The 21,314-nt window shown below is 41.6% G+C and overlaps 1 protein-coding gene across 1 annotated transcript in view; it reads right to left on the bottom strand.

Moving 5' to 3' along the window:
• Window positions 1-4,933: 4,933 nt before the first annotated feature.
• The window catches only part of SGCG (sarcoglycan, gamma (35kDa dystrophin-associated glycoprotein)), a 31,111-nt gene continuing 14,730 nt past the window's right edge, over window positions 4,934-21,314 (bottom strand). Inside the window, exons 5-8 of the mRNA XM_010851197.1 lie at window positions 16,649-16,768; window positions 15,277-15,349; window positions 7,915-8,038; window positions 4,934-5,720 (exon numbers count right to left, since the gene is read on the bottom strand). Of these exons, the coding sequence (XP_010849499.1) occupies window positions 5,547-5,720; window positions 7,915-8,038; window positions 15,277-15,349; window positions 16,649-16,768 (491 nt within the window). The 3' untranslated portion in view covers window positions 4,934-5,546. The remainder of the gene's footprint in view (window positions 5,721-7,914; window positions 8,039-15,276; window positions 15,350-16,648; window positions 16,769-21,314) is intronic.

The raw sequence follows: 21,314 nt of genomic DNA, 5'->3' as shown, positions 1-21,314 counted from the left end.
CCCCCCATGGACTGCAGCATGCCAGGCTTCCCTGGCCTCCCCTATCTCCTGGAATTGGCTCAAATTCATGTCCATTGAATCATGATGCTGTCTAACCATCTCATCTTCTGTCGCCCCCTACTCCTTTTGCCTTCAATATTTTCCAGCATCAGGGTCTTTTCCAATGAGTTGACTCTTTGCATCAGGTGGCCAAAGTATTGGAACTTCAACATATGTGATTACACATATGTATTTGGAAATATATGAAATAGAATTATTCTGTAGTAGAGGCTGGATGGATGCCGACCTTGCTTCAGGGAAGGGCTGTGTGCTGGGGCTAGTTCACACCTGAGCCCTAACAGGTGGGTGATGTTCCTCTTATACCTGAGGCACACGTTTTCAAACCCTACACAACAAACTTGGGGTTCTCTGTCCCAGGGACCCCCAAATTCTGGGTCTCCAGCTATTTGGGACTTTTAAGTTATTGCTACTTTAAAACTCAGATTCAACACTTGCAATGTATTTTATTGCTTTCGGATATTAAAATGTATACAGAAAATTTTGGCCTTTGTGATAGTTGACGGAGTTTTGTGTTTTTTCTAGACTTCCTTTAACAGAAAAATTATAGGTCTGCAGTCCTTTCCATGAAGCCCTTGCATACAAATGTATTTCAGAATTTGGATTTTAGAAAGTTAATACCACTGTGTATAAACTGGGTTTAATGAGGCTTTTCCATTGGGGGTGGGGGTTGGGCCACTCCCTTTAATCAAACACAGTGAAACCATGAACACCCACCCACCCTAAACTACACAGACCTGAGAAACAGCCTTATCTAAACTTAGATCAGGTTTTGCTGCCCAGAGTTTACAGCAGGTGGATTTGGGAAGTTTTCATTATTTGAAACTTAGATTTTGAAGTTCAGGGTAAGGAATTTTGGACCCGAACTATTTTTTTTTTATTATTATTATTTTACGCCTTTTACCCTATTTTGCTTTTCTTATTAAAAGGAAACTGGAGACTGCCAACCGGTGTGTGAGCAGCTGCTCCCGGGGAGGGTGTTGGAACAGGCCTTCTGCCCATGGAGATGGGCTCTGTGCTGTCCTGTGGGCAGGAGGCCCAAGTGGTCTGCAGCCACCAGCGGGGAACAGGTGAAGGCCCGAGAATGATGCTGGGAAGACGTTCACGTAGCGTTTAGTCAAATAAAGAGAAGTAGTTGACAGGTTAGCTTTGGGGACCAGTGGGTATCCTTCCATCAGTGCCAGTTGACATCCTGTGTCCTTCAGCGTTTTGTCGACCTCAAGGATAAGAGAGTAGAGAATGGCAATTAGATAAGACTTAGCTAGTCATATATTGCTCAGGGTTCCACCAGAGCCTGGAGCCAGTGGGAGACATGCGGACACCACGTGGGAAGAGGTCTCCTTCCAGGAGTTGACCAGCCATTGGGGCCAGAGTCCATGCCCGCAGGATGCCTGCCCATGGGCAGGAGCTGGAGCTTCCTAACTGCGGGTGGAGTTTCCTAAATCCCTGACTTCTAAAGCTTCTCCACTGATCTCGTTTTGCCACATTTGGTCTAAAGTGTCATCAGTCCTCCATTGGTTAGGAAGCTAGTCCCAGGCCTGTGCTGTCAAGGCATGGGAGAGCCTGGGGGGACATGGATACCAGAGCCAACGTGCGTTACATTTTATTTAAAAAGAGGAACCACGTGCTTAAAATCTCTGCTTCTTTCTCTTGTGTTTGTTAAGGCCCTGGATACAAAGCCCAGGACAAAAACTGAAGCTGCACTGACTATTCAGCTCAAAATTCACTTTCTACTCCGTGCCCTTTTTACCCTCTTATTCCACCTGCTTGTTTATGCCCGACCCAAAGTTCACTTGGTTTTCAAACCACAGCCAGTGTGCAGTGGCAGTTACAGAGAAGACTGAAGCCCAGTGAGCCGTGATGTGTTAGATCAGGGAATGGTGGGGACAAACAGTGCAAGCAACCGAGCCTCGCTGGCTCCGTGCCGGGGATGGCTCTGCTCTTCAGAAGAGCTCCCACCCTGTCCCCCACGGGCAGAGACTGACCTGGGGGGTGCCCGAGGGGGGAACCTGAGCCCTGTAGGAGCTGCGGAGCCTGGGAGGGGTTGAGAGGTTCACGTTTGCTCCACTGAAAGGTCTTAGCAAGTCTAGTTTGCTGCAAATCTAACTTTACTATTAAAGCTGACATTTTGATCTTCATTTTTTGACTTGTGTCTGCTTCTCAGTCGGTTCAGAAATTGGAAAAGAAATAAAGACTGTTTTTCAAGGTCCCTAAAGTATCAACCGATAGTCAGTGGTCGCAGCCACTTGGTGTGTAGTGCTCTCTGGGTATGTGCCTCGTTGTGGGTGCTCCTAGCATGGCCTCGCCCCTTCGGTGGAGATTTCAACTACACTGTATAATGTACTTAACACGGTAGGTTTATGCAGTACAGTCTAGAATACAGCCCATTTGAAAGTCTGTGTTGTAACCAAGGAGAAATTCCTCATCATTCTGGAGAATGCAGCTAGAAACAAAAGTTTGGATTTACACCTTTTATTTATTTATTTATTTTTTATTTTTAATAATTTTATATGATAAATTTCTTCTTTTTTTAAAATTGAAATATAGTTGATTTACAGTGTTGTGTTAATTTCTGCTATACAGCAATGTGGTTTCATTTTACATATATATGTATATACACATTCTTTTTTTTCATATTCTTTTCCATTATGGATTATCATAGGATACTGAATTTAGTTCTCTGTGTTATATATTAGGGTGCTGTTGTTTATCCATTCCACATATTTAATAATTTATACCTGCTAACTCCAACCTCCCACTCCAACCCTTCCCCAATCCCCCTCTGCCTTAGCAAAAAGTCTGTTCTCCATGTCCATGAGAGTCTGCTTCTGTTTCACAGATAGGTTTGGTTGTGTCATATTTTAGATTCCACATAAAGTGATATCACATGGTATTTGTCTATTTCTGAGTTACTGCACTTAGTATTATAATCTCTAGTTGCATCTAGATTGCTGTGAATGGCATTATTTCACTCTTTTTTAATGGCTTTTTATGGCTGAGTAGTATTCCATTTTTTGATTGCACTGTTTGGTTTTTTGTTATTGAGTTGTATGAATTGTTTGTATATTTTTGAAATTAAGCCCTTGTTGGTTGTATCATTTGTAAATATTTTCTGCCAGTCCATAGGTTGCCTTCTCATTTTGTTTATGGTTTCCATTGTTGAATAAAAGCTTGTAAATTTCATTAGGTCCCATTTGTTTTTGCTTTTATTTTTGATTGCCTTGGAAGATTAACCTAAGAAAACATTGGTACAATTTATGTCAGAGAATGTTTTGCCTGTAATCTCTTCTAGGAGTTTTATGATGTCATGTCTTATGTTTACTTATTTATTTTTTTCTGTTTACAGTTTTTTATTTTTTATTTTTTTTAAATTTTATTTTATTTTTAAACTTTACAATATTGTATTAGTTTTGCCAAATATCGAAATGAATCCGCCACAGGTATACCTGTGTTCCCCATCCTGAACCCTCCTCCCTCCTCCCTCCCCATACCTTCCCTCTGGGTTGTCCAGCGCACCAGCCCCAAGCATCCAGTATCGTGCATCAAACCTGGACTGGCGACTCGTTTCATACATGATATTATACATGTTTCAATGCCATTCTCCCAAATCTCCCCACCCTCTCCCTCTCCCACGGAGTCCATAAGACTGATCTATACATTTAAAATGTTTATTCCCCGTCCTTTGTTTCTTTTTTTTTTTTGACTTTGCTTTATCATCGACATCATTTTTTTGGACATGTACACACATTCTATGAGAACCCATCTACATCAATTGGGTTGGAAGACTTTTTTTCCTGCACAAACATGGTATAAGAGAGTAAATATGACACAAAAATGACAACACTACTATGACAACAGGAGTGTCACAGCAAGAAAGCAGACATTAATTCTAAAAATCAGGACTTAACTAAATGGAAAAGACAAATACTTATTTAAATAATCTAAGTCCCCACCCTCCCAATACCCTGAAACTAGGAGTGTTATATTCAGAGTTGAGTTTGCTCTTAACTGATTAGGACACACTGTATTTTTAAAATTTTAATTTGTATTTTATTTTGTATTAATAATTTCAAATGTTTATAATACCAGTAATTTAAATATTAAGAAACTGTTAGGAATGGGTTGCATTGTTAACACCTTGTTAAGACAGCATTAGAAATAAAGACCACTTTTCTCTCAGTTCTGAGACTGTGGAAAATGAAACCGATGTTGTATTTCTAGTCATAAATCCTTTAATGGGAAAGTTGCAGTTCTGTTGGTCCTACCACGTCTTGTGCCGTGTGGGGATTCTAACGGGAACGATCAGTAAAACAGACATCAAAACCAACACCTGGCCTTCGGTGTGATGAAGGCATTCCACCGTGTAAGTAAAACCACAAAACCAGAGCATTCATGGGTTCAGTGTGTGTGTCCACTGTATTCATATACAGATCACACAGCCAAGGACGGCAACTGTGAGCAGTGACTCGGTGAAGCGCCACTCCACCCCCGGTCCCTCACCTCTCCTGTGAGGTGAGCACGCGGGCTGGGCAGCGGCGAGCCCCCACCAGCTCGTGGGGCCGTCTTGGTGGGTGACAGAACTCCCCTTGACTTTAGTTTCTCCACCTTTCATGTAGGCATCAGCCCGTCTGTGCAGGTATCAGGTAAACAGGTGATGCAGGTGCAGTGAGACACAGATCAAAGTTTTCCAAAGTGGAAACTGATGTTGAAATGTTAGGGTCCAGTTGAGTTTAATTTTAGTAGATACTGGGTGACCTGTGACTTGACTCATCTGAACCTTTTTTTTTTTTTTTTTTATCACCAGCAACTGGGGGAAAAACAGTACTGAACTCAAAAAGAGTTGTGAGGATTAAAGAAAGTAACACACACAGTGAAGTCTATGAAAAATGTAGGTTGATTTTTATTGCTTATGGACTATATAAAGAAACATGATCAGTTGTGTACAATTTACTCCCTGACCACATTCTGAAAGACTAATCAATCTGAACATCCCTTTAAAACTTGAAGATTTTCTTCTGAAACCAGACACACTTTGTGTTGAAATGAATACAGCTCCTGCAGGATTGAGTGACACAGTGGAAAACCTCAGAGAACTCTGGGGCAGCTGGGCAGGACTCAGACTACTCTCACGGGAGGTCAGAGGTCCCCAGCTGAGCATCACACATCCATGCATCCATTCCACACAGCAGCCCGACATCCCATCACAGACCAACACACACAGGACAGGGAAAGTCACATTGGTTATGATGGCAACGAGCCCGTCTGGTGGGATCAACACTTCTTCTGATCCTTGGACTTCTGTGTCTAAGGTCCACTCTGAGATCACAGAGTTTCATGGGAACATTTTCAGTCGTACGTTTGAGCTCCTTTCAAACTCCCACACGCAAACTCAGCTCACTGTTGTCGAGTGGCTCCTGCTGGGAAGGCTGAGGTCTGCACTACTGAGCGTACCGAGACACAGAAGGTGCTCTCTGGGCGATGCTCATGGTTTAGAGGCAGAGGTGACTGTGTTCGTGGCATGTGGTACCCATGTCAGCCACAGACAGGTAGAGCTTCCCATCCGGACACACACAGACCTCGTAGAGCCCCTGGGAGCTGCCTGCGGGCCCCTGGCTCCCGAGAGCCAGCTCCGGCAAACACACAGTTTCCGCGTCGAGCACAACCTGCTTGGGAGAGAGCGAAACAAGACGTGGTCAAGGGGGAGGGAACATGACAAACACGAAACTCAAATGCACCAAATGTTCCAAGTTCTTTCTCTGCATAGAAAATGAAGTAGGCACCTGCCTCGGCTGAAGTCACATTATGATGACCTGATTCTTTCAAAGCCTATTTCTAGTTTCCATCTGGGCAGTGGGGATAAATATTCCTTAGGAACTGGAGGGAAGTCTTTTTTTTTTCTTTTATTCATTACACTAGGCCAGCTAGGAAAGTGTATGATGTGACACTCCTTGAAGACCTTTCAGAGTTATCTGGCCAAAATAAATACCATTTTTTGATTCACATTGACTTTGTGTTCCACTTTGACCTTCAACTTCTCTTTCTATTAGGATAAAATACAAGCCGCAGAAGTTGACTCATCTTATTCATTTTACCGTGTGAATGCTGGAATTGCTCATGATATTATTTTCCTAGGAGAGGCAATTAAATTCATCATAATGGCTAGCAACCATTTCTCCAGCTTTTAAAATTTTATTTGCAACTCTGTTGCCTTCTATTAGATACAGGAAGCAGGTGACAGACAACTAAAATAAGAGGGGACCCACTGGACTTTTGTTCCTGCTGCTGCTGCTAAGTCGCTTTACTTGTGTCCGACTCTGTGCGACCCCATAGACGGCAGCCCACCAGGCTTCCCCGTCCCTGGGATTCTCCAGGCAAGAACACTGCAGTGGGTTTCCATTTCCTTCTCCAATGCATGAAAGTGAAAAGTGAAAGTGAAGTCGCTCAGTTGTGTCCGACTCTAGCGACCCCATGGACTGCAGCCCACCAGGCTCCTCCGTCCATGGGATTTGTTCCTAGAGAGGTTTAGTTGAACCAAGATGCACACAAATGGCTGTTGATTGAGTTTTGGAAATCTGTGACAGCTAAAAGAAATTAGAGTCATAGTACAGAGCAACCAAGCCTGAGCCCTGGCAGGGTGCTCACTCATCAGAATGAACTAAACTATGTTTGGGAAGCTCCCATGTTCTTCCTCGCCAACAAGGTTGAATCCCACCTTTGTTTTATGTGGCTCTGGTCCCGTCAGGCCAAGCTCTGAATACACTGGCATCCTGGGATGCTGACGTCTCTGGGGGAAGTGCAGGGTGACAGTACAAGTGCATGGCAGGCAGGCTTTGCCCTGGGGTCTGAGTCACCGTCAGAGCAGAAAGTCAAATGGTCTTATGTTTTTTGGAGCAGAACCTATATAGGTTATTGTCTAATGCTTTGCTGCTGCTGCTGTTAGTTACTAAGTTGTGTGAGACTCTTTGTGACGCATGGGCTATAGCGGGCCCAGGCTCCTCTGTCCATGGAATTCTCCAGGCAAGAATACTGGAGAATACATTCCATTCTCCAGGGGATCTTGCAAGCCAGGGACTGAACCTGCCTCCTGTGGTCTCCCTCTGCAGCCTCAACCACACCCTCTCTTAATGTTAAATTAGTATCAGTTCAAAATTATCTTTCTGCATTGATGTCTCTTAGCCCTGTGACATAGTGAAGTAGATACTATTTCCGGTACTTGACAAATGAGGAGAGAGGCCCAGAGAGGCCTGTTAATGTCCTTGATTCAAACAGGTAATTGGCAAATTGATTTTACACTAGAAGGATCAATAAATAATAGGGAGCCTGTGCCTTGCTGCCCATTCTGAGAGGGACTCTTATCAGGGATGTTTTATTTCTGGACTGGAGGTTCCAGAGTTTTCTTTATTGCAACTCTTATTTTTCATATTTGACTTTCACTGAACCAGGACTTGATGTGAGCGAGCACCCTGGGTGGTAAAAAAAAAAAAATAAAGAGTTATCCCTTACAGGTGACCCCCAGGGACAGTTCTACCGAGAGGGTCACTAGGAAGTGGCAGGATGGACATTCTTTGCGAGCTCTGAATGTCCAGGACTTTTTCAAAGCTGAAAACAACAGGAGACTTGATAGTACAAATGCCAAAGAAAGCAGTCTGGATCCAACAGACTGCTTTTAACCTTTTTTGGCTTTTCTTTCAGTGTTAATTTTTTTCCTTCTTTCACATTTTCTGTGATGCCTTTCATGACATCTCTTTGCAAACTGTAATTTGCTGATGCCTTATTGGACGTGAATGTCATCATTACTTAGTAGACATGAGGCTTGTACAATGGGAGCACCCACCACGCACCATCCGATGGACTCACCGTCCCATCACTGCTCTGAAGAACGATGTCCATCTGGGTAAGGGCCTCGATCTTCCCCGCAGGGGCTTGAATGTGAATGCCTTTGGGGGCGTCCATGCTGAGACTCCGTGTCGGGGATTCTAGTCTGAAATGAGGGAAGGAAACCAAGAAAAAATGGCATAAAAAACAGCCACCTCAGGAATCTCCAAACCAATGGAAAATATACTATATATTTTACTTATTATATTCTTAGAGAACATAAATCTTAGAGAATATAATCAGTAAGACATAGTATCTTCCAATAGAGATAGAGACATATAGAGAATATGTATCAGTAAGATATATAGTATATTCATTCATTCTTTAAAAAATTTTTTTAAATTAATTTATTTTAATTAGATGCGAATTCCTTTATAATACTGTGGTTTTTGCCATACATGGGAGCCTGGCATGCTACAGTCCAGGGGGTTGGACTGAACAGCTGCTGTTCAGTCACTAAGTCATGTCCAGCTCTTTGCAACCCCATGGACTGTAGCATTCCAGGGTCCTCTATCCTTCACTATCTCCCAGGTTTGCTCTAACTCATGTCCATTGAGTCAGTGATGCCATCCAACCATCTCATCCTCTGTCGTCCCCTTCTCCTCCTGCCTTCAATCTTTCCCAGCATCAGGGTCTTTTCCAGTGAGTCAGCTCTTCCCATCAGGTGGCCAAAGTATTGGAGCTTCAGCTCCAGCATCAGTCCTTTCAGTGAATATTCAGGGTTGATTTTCATTGATAAATCCAGAAATAAAGTGGAGTAAAGAAATTAACTTCCCATCAATGAGAATCTATGAAATTAATATCCTCTGAAAACTGATGCAAATGTTAGACCATCCCAGCCCTGTGCGGCAGCTCCGGACAGCGTGGTCAGTGGTCTGGCACGCCACACCAGAAGAAAGTGCTACTGGTGAATATCTCTGGAAAACTTTTTTTTTTAAGTCCAAACCCAAACTTCTTTGGGAAAAAGAGAAATTTAAGGGCAACACATTCATTTGCTACATGTTCACAAAAGTTTGGACTTTGTTGTCTGCTTTTTTATTTTTCCATTTAGGAAGATTACAGGGCACATGCAGCAATTTCTCCTGGAAAAATGATTAACTAATGGAGTTTATAGACAGGGTTGAGACTGGCCTCAGCAGGCCTTGTTTCTGTAAGATTCAGCAGCATCTCCTTGTGATTTAGTCAAACACAGATACAGAACCAGGAACACAGGAGCAGGGAACTTCTCTTATTTGCTTCTGCCTGGAAACGACTGATGGCATTTCCACCAGATGGCCCAACAGGATCACTGGACAGGCTTTTCAGCTGCTCCAGCCTGACTCAACCAAAAGGCGAAAGGCTGACTTGCTTGCAATGTTTAAAGATCCACGAGAAGGAGAAAAGGACCCATCCCACTGCAGTGTCAGAGTAGGGTGCAGGTGGTAGGAGAAGGAAAGGGTAGCATTTAAGAGGTGAGAAGTGCCTGGTAATGAATGTGCATCTGAAGTGACTGATCGATATTTAAAATAATTTCTTAATTGAAGTACAGTTGATTTAAAATGTTGTGTTAATTAATTTTGGCTGCTTAGAAAAGTGACTTGGTTATACATTATATATATATATATAAAATCTTTTATATTCTGTTCCATTATAGTTTATCACAGAATACGGAGTACAGTTCTCTATGCTACACAGTAGGACCTTGTTGCTTATCCATCCTATATATAATAATCTGCATCTGCTAATCCCAAATTCCCAATCCTTCCCTCCCCCAACCTGCTTGGCACCCACCAGTCTATTCTTTATGTCCTTAAGTCTGTTTCACAGACAGTTTCATTTGCGTCATATTTTAGATTCCACATATAAGTGATATCCTATATTATTTGTCTTTCTCTGTTTGGCTTACTTGACTTAGTATGATAATCTCTAGTTGTATCCATGTTGCTGCAAATGACATTATTTCGTTCTTTTTTATGACTAAGTGGTACTGATCAACCTTTAAGTCAGGTGGATTACTACCTTTAATTGGCAGGTTTTCTCATCTACCACTATTTGTTATGGAAAATAAAGCTCCCTTTTCTTATGTCCCTCTCAGTATGTAAGATCTGACCTGTTATACATGTTAAAATATGACTTTGAGTGTTAGAAGCAGAGATATTCCTGGAATGTATTGGTCAAGTTCTGTTGGGTTTAGGTGTTGGGGGAAACACACTGAGCCTGGTCTGCTGATGGAGGCACCTTCTGGCCACTGCTAACTGCCTGCGTCTTTCCTGCCTGGACTGATGGAAGACAGCAGAGGGGAAGGAGGAGGGTGTGAGTACCCTGCACCACTGGGCCCATTTCAGGGACCCTGGTGAAGGTGAGTCCATTTCCAGGGTCATTCTCAAACCACAAGTGACCTCAACAGGACCAATGACTAGTTGTTAATGTTCTCATAATGCGATGCTCCCAGAAGCAGACTTCCTCCCCTCTGCATCATTTCTATCCTTGAAGATGAAACATTTCAATTCAGCACAGGTTTAGACCCATATTACCAAAAAGGCTAAGATGAGAATGCTCTGAAGTACACATTTCCATGAATGCGTTCAGCATGGTCAGATATCAAAGACCTAACGTTCACATGGAAAAATAAGCAAGAACAGACAGAGAAATGGTGAGAGAGAAAAACTCTGAGAGGGTGTGTGTGTATGTATGTGTGTATGCATATGTGTGTGCTCCTCTGTGTGTGTGCACGCGCGTGTGTGCTTAGTCCTACCAGATGCTGAAATATCTTCTCAAGATCTATGAGATATCTCTGGGTATTTCATACACACTGGGTTGTAGCTTGGAATCTCAGTCTCCATAAAATATTCAAGTCCCAGCCCCTGGTCTCCGTGGAATCCTGCTTTCCCCTTGAGTACCCCTGACTTAGCTTCCACTCCACCGTGGGCTTCCCCGGTAGTGCCAGTGGTGAAGAGCCCGCCTGCAATGCAGGAGATGCACGAGACCTGGCTTTGATCCCTGGATTGGGAGGATCCCCTGGAGGAGAGCATGGCAACCCACTGCAGTATTCTTGTCTGGAGAATCCCATGGACAGAGGAGCCTGGTGGGTCACAGTCCATGGGTTTGCAAAGAGTCAGACACGACTGAGTGACACATGCAATGACCATGAGTTTTCTACTTGATTACTGGGACCTGGGAATGAATGGGCTTCCTTGGTTTCTACTTATATTTATGAACTGTACTAAGGAAACCAACATTTACAAGTGTTTGAAATGGGAACAAATACTTCCATGTCTGTTCATTTTACTGATCTAATGAAGAAACATATCTGTTACTGTGTCCTGGGCATGGTTTCCACCATCACATCCCTACTGGACTGTAGGGGCTTTGCAGTTCGCCCCACTGCATCCACATCTACTGATGCCTTAAGTTTCCGTTCAAGAGCTTTCCTATCTGTGACTTCATCTCAGATCACCCTAGGAAGAGTTACACTCTTTCTCCTACTTCCTCACTATCGTTTTGCACCTTCATCACAATGAATGATGTCATTGTAACTTGTTTGCACGTTTCTTTCTTCCAACAGACTCTAAACTCACTAAGGTCAGGGACCATGCCTTTTATCACTGTGGAACCAGCATCTATATAGACTCTGGCACATAAACACACTTTATACATTTTTGCTGAATTTTTTTTAAAAAGATTGAATTATATCATGCATAAATGAGAATTAGCTTTAAAATGGTATGTTACAGTTCATGCTTCTCTTGAGGATGACCTTGCCCTAAGAAATGTAAATCTAGCTTAAATACAAGTCAATTATATACTTTTCTTAAAGAAAATAACTGTTATGCTTTCATAACTACCATTTGAGCAAATACCAAACTTTAAATTGTGATATTTAAACATGTATATTTCAGAGGTCTTTTTACAAATGATCTTCATGATCTTAACCCAACAACATCCACAAAGTTTTCATAGGTCAGTTAAGATATTCCAGAATCGATCTCATTTTACTTAGGCCAGGAATAGTAATCCTACTGGACATAGACATAAAAAGGGAAGGACAGGTGATAGCACAAACTCACAGAAGACAGTACAGCTCTCATGCACCCAGTCAGCAGAGTCTGGAGGTAAATCAGGGAGTGAATCACTAAAGGCTTCCCCTGTGTGGTGGAAGGTGGGAACACAGCGTACAATGGCTTTGGAGCCAGAGCTGTTGAGTCATCAGTTGGCTGCCTTTTTTCCTTTGTGTCTTAGAATGTGCTCCTACCTTGAGCTCAGTGTTCTCTTTTGTAAAATGGGGATTGAGTTGATGCTTTTCAGGTCGAGCTGATGAGGAAACAAGAGAAATTATGTGACAGTACAGATGCATTTCCTGGCAGTGGCAGGCATTCGAAACCTGTTAGTTCATGTCTTCCATCCAAACCCCATTCCTCAAGCAATTCCTTATAATTTCATTATGTTCTCAGTCACTCTGGTTGTAACACTTGGGTTATGGAATGTTCCCTTAGTGTCACGTTTTAGAAAGCCAGAGAATACTGAAAGGCCTGCTGTAGAAGCCAGAAAATTTATTTCCTAAAGGGAAAAATGTAAGACGAATTGTTTAATAATGAGGCCCATACTTTTAAAACAGTGACGTTCACTGCAAAGAGTGGTTTGGCAGCTCTACAATTTATATTATTTTTAATAACAAAATTTTTCTCATGGCATTATTTTTTTAAGAGATTGAATCATGTTTCTTTCCTACAAAGATAAAATGTTCTTCTTCCCTAATATTGATCTCATGGTCCTTTATCAAAATCAATGAAACTGTTACAATTTAATTATAGTCACAATCTAATTTTATGCTGCAAATGTTCTCTAAGTGGGTAAGATGAATTGAACTCTCACTTGCTTTAGATTAATGTTTAATTAGACATTAACGTTAAGTGAAATGCCAAATTTCCTAACTCCAATTCCATTTGGTATGAATATCTAGTTGGTATAATAATGATAATAAAAATGATTATTTGTATGCCACTTTCAGTTTACAAAACATTTTTAACTTCATAGCTTATTAAATCTTCCCCAGAATACTGAGATATATAATACTACCAATGTTTTATGATGAAATATAGCCTCAAAGGGTTAGTTTGGCCAAGGTCACCAGGCTTGTTTGTAAAGCTAGGGTTCCTACTGTACATTATTCCCCTATTATACATAATATATTAGAATGTGCTAGTTGACCTGAATATTTTTCCAGTTCAAATTCTAAATGTGACTTTAAGTGACACTGTAGACTTGAAGACACTTGTTTTTAAAACTACTGTTTGTTTTTGTTATAAAGCACAAATATACTATTGGAATAAACAGTTACAGCAGTAAAGGACATTCAGTAGCCAGTGATACGGTGAAATACACACAGGCACACAGAGACTCTGTATAAAGAATAAACACATATGGAACGAGGTGATTTTATACATTTTGATATTGCATAGAGATATACCAAAGGTTGAGGATATTGTGCCAGTCACAAAAGGACACATACTGTACGATCCCACTTAAACAACGTGCCGAGAGCCCTCAGACCCATAGACACACAGGGCAGGGTGGTGGCGTGCAGGGCCTGGGGAAGGGGACAGGAGTTAGTGTTTAAGGGGCGTGGAGTTTCAGTTTTGCAAGACGTAAAGAATTCTGGCGACTGGAGGTAGGGATGGTTGACAACAATGAGCCTGCCATAGGCTTTTGAACTGTACGTTTAAAAGTGGTTAAGAAGGTAAAATTTATGTGCATTTTGCCACAGTTGAAAAAAGATATATCAAAGTTTTCCAATTTCTTTGCATATATGGATTCATCACGTTCTCAGTTTTGTAATGCTCCTGTCTCTACTCACAGTGCACATATTTTAAAAATGTAATGTAAACTGAAATTTCTGAGAATGCCTTTTGGACATTTTAAGCCCATATAGGACACAATTCTCTTTCTCTAAAAGGTGCCATTGTTTTACCTCAGCTGATGATTTTCAGGGAAGAACGATGGGTTGGTGAGCCGAAGCATGAGGACAAGGAGACGTCCATGGGTGTCCAAGGTCAGGAGGGGCACCCCAGTCAGGTGGGACAAGGTGTGTGGGAGTGTGGAGCTTGGGGCTGGCAGCTGCTGGGTCTCAGGACGAGTGAGCAGAGGTGCCCAGGGTGCCAGTCTAGGGGGCCCCACGGAGACTAGGTCACAGGCCAAGTGCCCCGGGAGCATTCTGGACTTTCCTATGGCTGACATGGAGTCAATGAAGCATTTTTAAATAGCTGCATTTACACCCCTACTTTAATAGCAATGCTACTCACAGTAGCCAGAAACTGTGGAAACCACCTCAATGTCCATCGACAAGTGAAGGGATAAAGATGCTGTGGTATATTTACACACACACACACACAATGGAATATTATTCAGTTACACAAAAGAGTGAAACAATGCTGTGTGCAACTGTATGGATGGGCCTAGAGATTATACTACTCTCTAGTACATATTCTAGTCAGACAAAGACAAATGCCATAGGATGTCACTTATGTGTGCTGTGGGCTCAGTCACGTCCGAGTCATTGCGACCCTTTGAACTGTAGACTGCCAGGCTCCTCTGTCCATGGGATTTTTCAAGCAATAGTCTAGAATATTGGAGTGGGTTGCCATGTCATCCTCCAAGGGATCTTCCCCACCCAGGGATCAAACCCACATCTCCCGTGTCTCCTGCATCTCAAGCAGATTCTTTACCTGCTGAGCCATCGATGATGCCACTTGTATGTGGAATCTCAAATATGACACAATGAACTCATCTACTAAACACAAACAGACCCACAAACATAGGGAACAGACCTGTGGCTGTCAAGGGGAAGAGTGGTGATGGAGGGAGAGAAGGATTGGGAGTTTGGGGTTAACAGATGCAAACTGCTATATACAGGATGGATAAACAAAAAGGTCTTACTGTAGAGCACAGGGAACTATATTCAATATCCTGTGGTAAACCATAATAGAAAATAAAAAACAAAACTTTTAAGTTTGTAAAGTATAAATATGTTCTGAACTATACATTTAAAAATGGTTACAATGATACATTTTATATGCGTATTTTTACCACAATAAAAAAAAAGCTAGGAAAAAATAAATAAAATAGTGGCATTTAGCCAAGTCCCTGAGGTTTCCTGGAGGAGGAACTAGTCTACCAGAACAGTGCAGGCTGCCCTGGGGCAGGGGCAGGGCTGGTCACCAGGCCTGCGTCTCAGAGACGAGAAGACGGGACGCGCACAAGGAGGTTCATCCCTGGATTCTGTCAGAAATGACCTGTCATGGGTGGAAGGTCATCAGAATGAGGAACCACCTGGTAGCATCTGCTGAAGCGTCTGAACAAAACTCTTACCTGAGGTCCTGGGGTGGGTCGGGTCTTACGAGGGGCGTCTCCACCGAATGTTCAAAAAGAGCCCCTTCAGGCCCTAAACACGAACCAAAGGTGCAGCATTCTTACAAAAGTAAACAACGGCCAACAGATCAAGCCTCTATACTGCGTTTTACGGGACGTGTAGGTTCTGATTGTTGACTGTATAGACGTTTGAGTTGTGGGATAAAATAGGCATAACTGCTTTCCTACTTTTCCAAGAACACCACGATTTCACTAGGTTCCTATAAACAAAATATGATTTTTAAAGCAGTTGCAAATACCCAGGTTTGTTTTGACTTTTTATTTTGTATTGGGGTATAGCCGATGAACAATGTTGTGGTAGTTTCACGTGGACAGAAAAGGGACTCAGCCTTACATATACACGTATCCATTCTCCCCCAGACTCCCCTCCCAGCCACATAACATTAAACAGAGTTCCCTGGGCTATACAGTAGGTCCTTGTTGGTTATCCATTTTAAATATAGCAGTGAGTACATGTTCATCTCAAACTCCCTAAGTATCCTTTTCCCCCATCCTTCTCCTCCCCCCAGCAACCATAAACTCACTCTCTAAGTCTGTGAGTCTCTTTCTGTTTTGTAAGTAAGTTCATTTGTATCATTTCTGTTTAGATTACACATATAAGGGATGTCATATCATATTTCTTCTTCTCTGTCTGACTTACTTGATTTAATATAACACTCTTTAGGTCCATCTATGTTACTGCAAATGGCATTATTTCGTTCTTTTTAATGGCTGAGTTAGATTCCATTGTATATACATACCTCATCTTTATCCATTCCTCTGTTGATGGACACTTAGGTTGCTTCCAAATCGTGGCCATTATAAACAGTGCTGCAGTGAACACTGGGGTGTACGTATCTTTCCTACTCAGGCTTATTTTAAAACCAGAAAGCAACTGTTGTTTAGTCGCTAAGTCCTGTCCGAGTCTTTTGCGACACTGTGGACTACAGTCAGCCAGGCTCCTCTGTCCATGCAATTTCCCAGGCAAGACTGCTAGAGTGGGTTGCCATTTCCTTCTCCAGGGGATTTTCCTGACTCAGGGATCGAACCCAAGTCTCCTGCATTGGCAGGCTTGTTATTTACCACTGAGCCATCTGGGAAGCCCCCTAGTTAATAATACTGTATGGTATATTTGAAAGTTGCTAAGACAGTGCATCTTAAAAGTTCTCATAACAAGAAAATAAATTTGTAAATATGTGTGGTGATGGACATTAACTAGACTTAGTGTGGATCATTTCACGATACATATGAATATTGAATCACCATACTGTATACCTGAAGCTAATGTTGTTTGTCAATTATTCCTTAATCAAAAATTAAGAGCTATACCTACCTGTTACTCGAAGTTTATCTGTACCAACCATGACTTTCTCTTCATCCACAGTGAACAGTGGCTTGCCATCCTTGGAGTGGATCTGAAACTGCTGACTCTGGACCTCTACCATTTGGGGACCTAAAGAATTAATTAAAACAGCTTATTATAAAGTGTTTACTCTATGCAGTGTTACAAACTCTACTTTTACATGTGCTGTCACGCAGTAGTACCAAATTACTAAACATTTAGGATTTGTCACCAATAGTTTATTTTTTTTAATTCTGTGATTAAATTTTAAGTCTTAACCCTAAATCTTATTAAAATTAATTTAGGTCACATGTGTGTTAGTATATATCAAATATATGTATGAATGAATTATTTAAAAATTAATTTTTTCCAGTTTTTAAAACCTGCCAAAAATAATATAATTCTTCTATGCAGATTACTTAAATTGCTATTCTTTTGCATATCAACAACTGAGGATTTTGTTTTCTGAAATGTGAGATCTGTGAAAGACCATCTTGGTGACCAAAGTTAACCCAGGCAATGAGTCACTCGGATTCTCGCCTCTGCCCTACCCCTCACCTCCTACTCCTTGGAGAAAACAGACATCACCATGGAAATACACCCTCCAACTTCTGCCCTTCCCCTTCATCCCAGACATTTCTGTCTCCTCCACATCTTCTATTTTAGAGACAGGGCATCACTTTGTCCTCCAAGTTGACTCCTTTCTCATGAACTTTAGAACCACTGTGAGCAATCCATGACTGACTCAGCAGATGTTTGTTTCATGGATGCTTCTAGGGCCAGGCATTGTGATGCTGTATGTTTGGTGGGTGAGATCTTGTTCAGTCTCCCTCATTGGTGCACATCATTCTATGTCTCCTAATTTCTCTGTGCTTCTTATTCTTCCAACCCTGCACCTTAACCCAGCATGAAGGATTAATGCTGGATTAATCTCTCTTGATTACCTGTCTGCCCTGGTGGCTCAGACGGTAAAACATCTGTCTACAATGTGGTAGACCGGGGTTGGATCCCTGGGTTGGGAAGATCCCCTGGGGATGGAAATGGCAATCCACTCCAGGACTATTGCCTGGAAAATCCAATGGACAGAGGAGTCTGGTAGGCTACAGTCCATGCAGTCACAAAGAGTCAGACACAACTGAGTGACTTCACTTTACTTCACTAATCTCTCTAGAACACAGCATTCAGCATTTGTTCAAGTGTTCCTGAATTCTTTTGTTGGCTCTATAGTCTTATCTAGAAAAGTAAGTTTATTGTCAAATGGATACTTGACAGGGAGGCCTGGCGTGCTGCAATTCATGTGGTCGAAAAGAGTCAGACACGACTGAGCGACTGAACTGAACTGAACTGAAAGCTTTTGTGTATGTGTCCCTGTGTCCCTCACAGCATTCATTCAAGTTGAGGGGGACCTGCTAGAAATTAAATAGAAGTTTTCCAATAATACATTAATCAGTTTTGGATATTGTCACAATACATATTCTGATCTGTACCTCAAAACCCTCCACATACATGCTTCATTTAAATATGTGTATGTGTGTGTATGCGTATGTTATAAAGTGGAAGTGATTTTTTTTCCCCTCTATGTTTTCTCTGTTCTCTTTAGGAAGGCTCGCTTTATTTTTTGTTAGTTGCCTGTATTTTTGCTCTTCTTAGCTTTCCCCCAAACTCAGTTACCCTGTGACTCAGTGTCACTATTTATCTCTTCTGGGTCACGGATATATCTGATGTATTTATCATATAAACATTGATCTGCATTAAGTGATGAATTTGAAGTTATTTGAGCTTAAAATCAAGGTGAAAAAACCGGAGTAATATATCCAGTAAGAGTTCACTGTTTAGCTCCCTGCAGGTTCATATGACAATTTGAGGGAAATTTATTAAGTAAAAGGGCTCAACTAAATGACCTATTTTTTCTGTAACCATTACTTCATATATATTGTTGAAATATTCAACAAATGAGTTTAGCTGCATAGTTTTCATGAGTAACAGAGCCAAGCAAACTGTCAAATCAAAGAAAATGCAGGAGAGTGAGTCTCTCCCATTCAATACAAATTTCTTTTATGTTTTTTATGTTCAAAGTTCTGTGCTAAGAATTTAATATATATGAATGAGTGAGATGCAGATTGAATTCACAGTCCACTGAGGACAACAGAATGTAAGCCCAGGGCAATGTGATAAGTGCCATGAGACGAACATGGACAGTGTCCAGCGAGAACCCAACAAGGAATTCCTGACACCCTGGGAGGAGAATGTCTGGGCTGACCTGGAAGCATCAGTGTTTCCCTGATGAGGGGAGATGAGACTTTCCAGGTAAAGGGGCTACCCCAGCAAAGGCACAGAGGTGAATAAAATTCCATCTTCATTTAATAAAAAATATAGACACTGAAACATGTTTAGTGTTTAAACATGTTTCTGTTTTCCACTTCAAAAGAAACTGTTCTCCACGTGACAACAAGCCCGCCATAGGAATAAATCACCTCTTAAAATAACTGTTTATAACTAAATCTTCTAACTCTTATTAATAGTCTACTAGATTTTATAACCTTAGTGGGTGTGCATTAGAGGTGAACACATCACCCTCATTTGCAGCCACGTCCTTTAAGAAACAAAACTCAAATACTTTTTTCATGATGAAGAAAGAGCTATTTGGTAAAATAAAATTTCTAATGAAAGGCTTTGTTTCAAACAAAGAGGGAAATAAATAAAAGATACAGGAAGTAAATAAAGGCAGGTTTTATGGTCTGATGAATTCAGTTTGTGAAACTGGCCCAAGGGTTTTTCTTGTAAAAACACAATCAAATTCTCCCTAACTCACAATATACCCCATTAACGTTGCCCCTCCCCACTATGCTAGCTTTAACTTAAGAGAGTATCATTTAAAAACAAACAGCACAAAGTCCTTTAGGAAGGTTTTATTCTACCGCTGCAAATATGGTACCGGACAAATACTGGCCTGGAAGTAGAAAACTGCAGTTAAGTTCACTCTACTAATTTTTTAGAGTAATCTTGCATTATTTAGTTCAGCTTTATAAGCCTGGAGTCAATGACCCTTATCTGTGTAGCTTGACTCTAATCTTTAGGCTAGTCTTTTACATCTACACGCATGAGTCCACGGACCTAAATAACGAGGAAAGGGCTCCAGTCCTGTTTACAGCAGCACTGTGGATGAACCCCTTGTTTTTAAAAATTTATTTTACTGAAGTAGAGTTGATTTACGATATTGTAACTTCTGCTGTAAAGTGATTCAGTTATATATATATATACACACACACATTTTCATATTCTTTTCCATTACGGTTTATTATTGTTTTTGTTGTTTAGTTGCTAAGTCGTGTCTAACTTCATGTTGTAACCTCATGGACTGTAGCTCGCCAAGCTCCCCTGTTCATGGGATTCTCCAGGCAAGAATACTGGAGTGGGTTGCCATTTCCTTCTCCAGGGGATCTTCCCAACCCAGGTATCAAACCCGTATCTCCTACAAATTGGCAGGTGGATTCTTTACCACTGAGCCACCAGGGAAGCCCTATGGTTGATTACAGGATATTGAATATAGTTCCCTGTGCTATACAGTAGAACCTTGCTGTTCATGCCTTCTCTAGGTAATAGTTTGCATCTACTAACCCCAGCTGGAGAGGGCATTGGCACCCCACTCCAGTACTCTTGCCTGGAAAATTCCATGGATGGAGGAGCCTGGTAGGCTGCAGTCCATGGGGTGGCAAAGAGTGGGACACGACTGAGCGACTTCACTTTCACGCATTGGAGAAGGAAATGGCAACCCACTCCAGTGTTCTTGCCTGGAGAATCCCAGGGACGGGGGAGCCTGGTGGGCTGCTGTCTATGGGGTCGCACAGAGTTGGACACGACTGAAGCGACTTAGAAGCAGCAGCAGCTAACCCCAACCACCCAATCCATTCCTCTTCCCAGTCCCCTCCCCCATGGCAACCATAATCTGTTCTCTATGTCTGTGAGCCTGTTTTTGTTTTGTATGTATCACTTGTGTCATATTTTATAATTTTTTTTAGATTCAAAATATAACTGATATCATATGGTATTTGCCATATCTCTTTGGGACTTGCCTCTTGAGAAATTTGTATGCAGGTCAGGAAGCAACAGTTAGAACTGGACATGGAACAACACACTGGTTCCAAATAGGAAAAGGAGTATGTCAAGGCTGTATATTGTCACCCTGTTTATTTAACTTATATTCAGAGTACATCATGAGAAACACTGGACTGGAAGAAACACAAGCTGGAATCAAGATTGCCGGGAGAAATATCAATAACCTCAGATATGCAGATGACACCACCCTTATGGCAGAAAGTGAAGAGGAACTCAAAAGCCTCTTGATGAAAGTGAAAGTGGAGAGTGAAAAAGTTGGCTTAAAGCTCAACATTCAGAAAATGAAGATCATGGCATCCGGTCCCATCACTTCATGGGAAATAGATGGGGAAACAGTGGAAACAGTGTCAGACTTTATTTTTCTGGGCTCCAAAATCACTGCAGATGGTGACTGCAGCCATGAAATTAAAAGACTCTTACTCCTTGGAAGGAAAGTTATGACCAATAGAATAGATAGCATATTCAAAAGCAGAGACATTACTTTGCCAACAAAGTTTCGTCTAGTCAAGGCTATGGTTTTTCCTGTGGTCATGTATGGATG

This window comes from Bison bison, unplaced genomic scaffold, assembly GCF_000754665.1.
Source record: "Bison bison bison isolate TAMUID 2011002044 unplaced genomic scaffold, Bison_UMD1.0 scf7180017864299, whole genome shotgun sequence".
Lineage (NCBI taxonomy): Eukaryota > Metazoa > Chordata > Mammalia > Artiodactyla > Bovidae > Bison > Bison bison.
The sequence above is the reverse complement of the archived record's forward strand: the minus strand, read 5'-3'. Positions and strand labels throughout refer to the sequence as shown.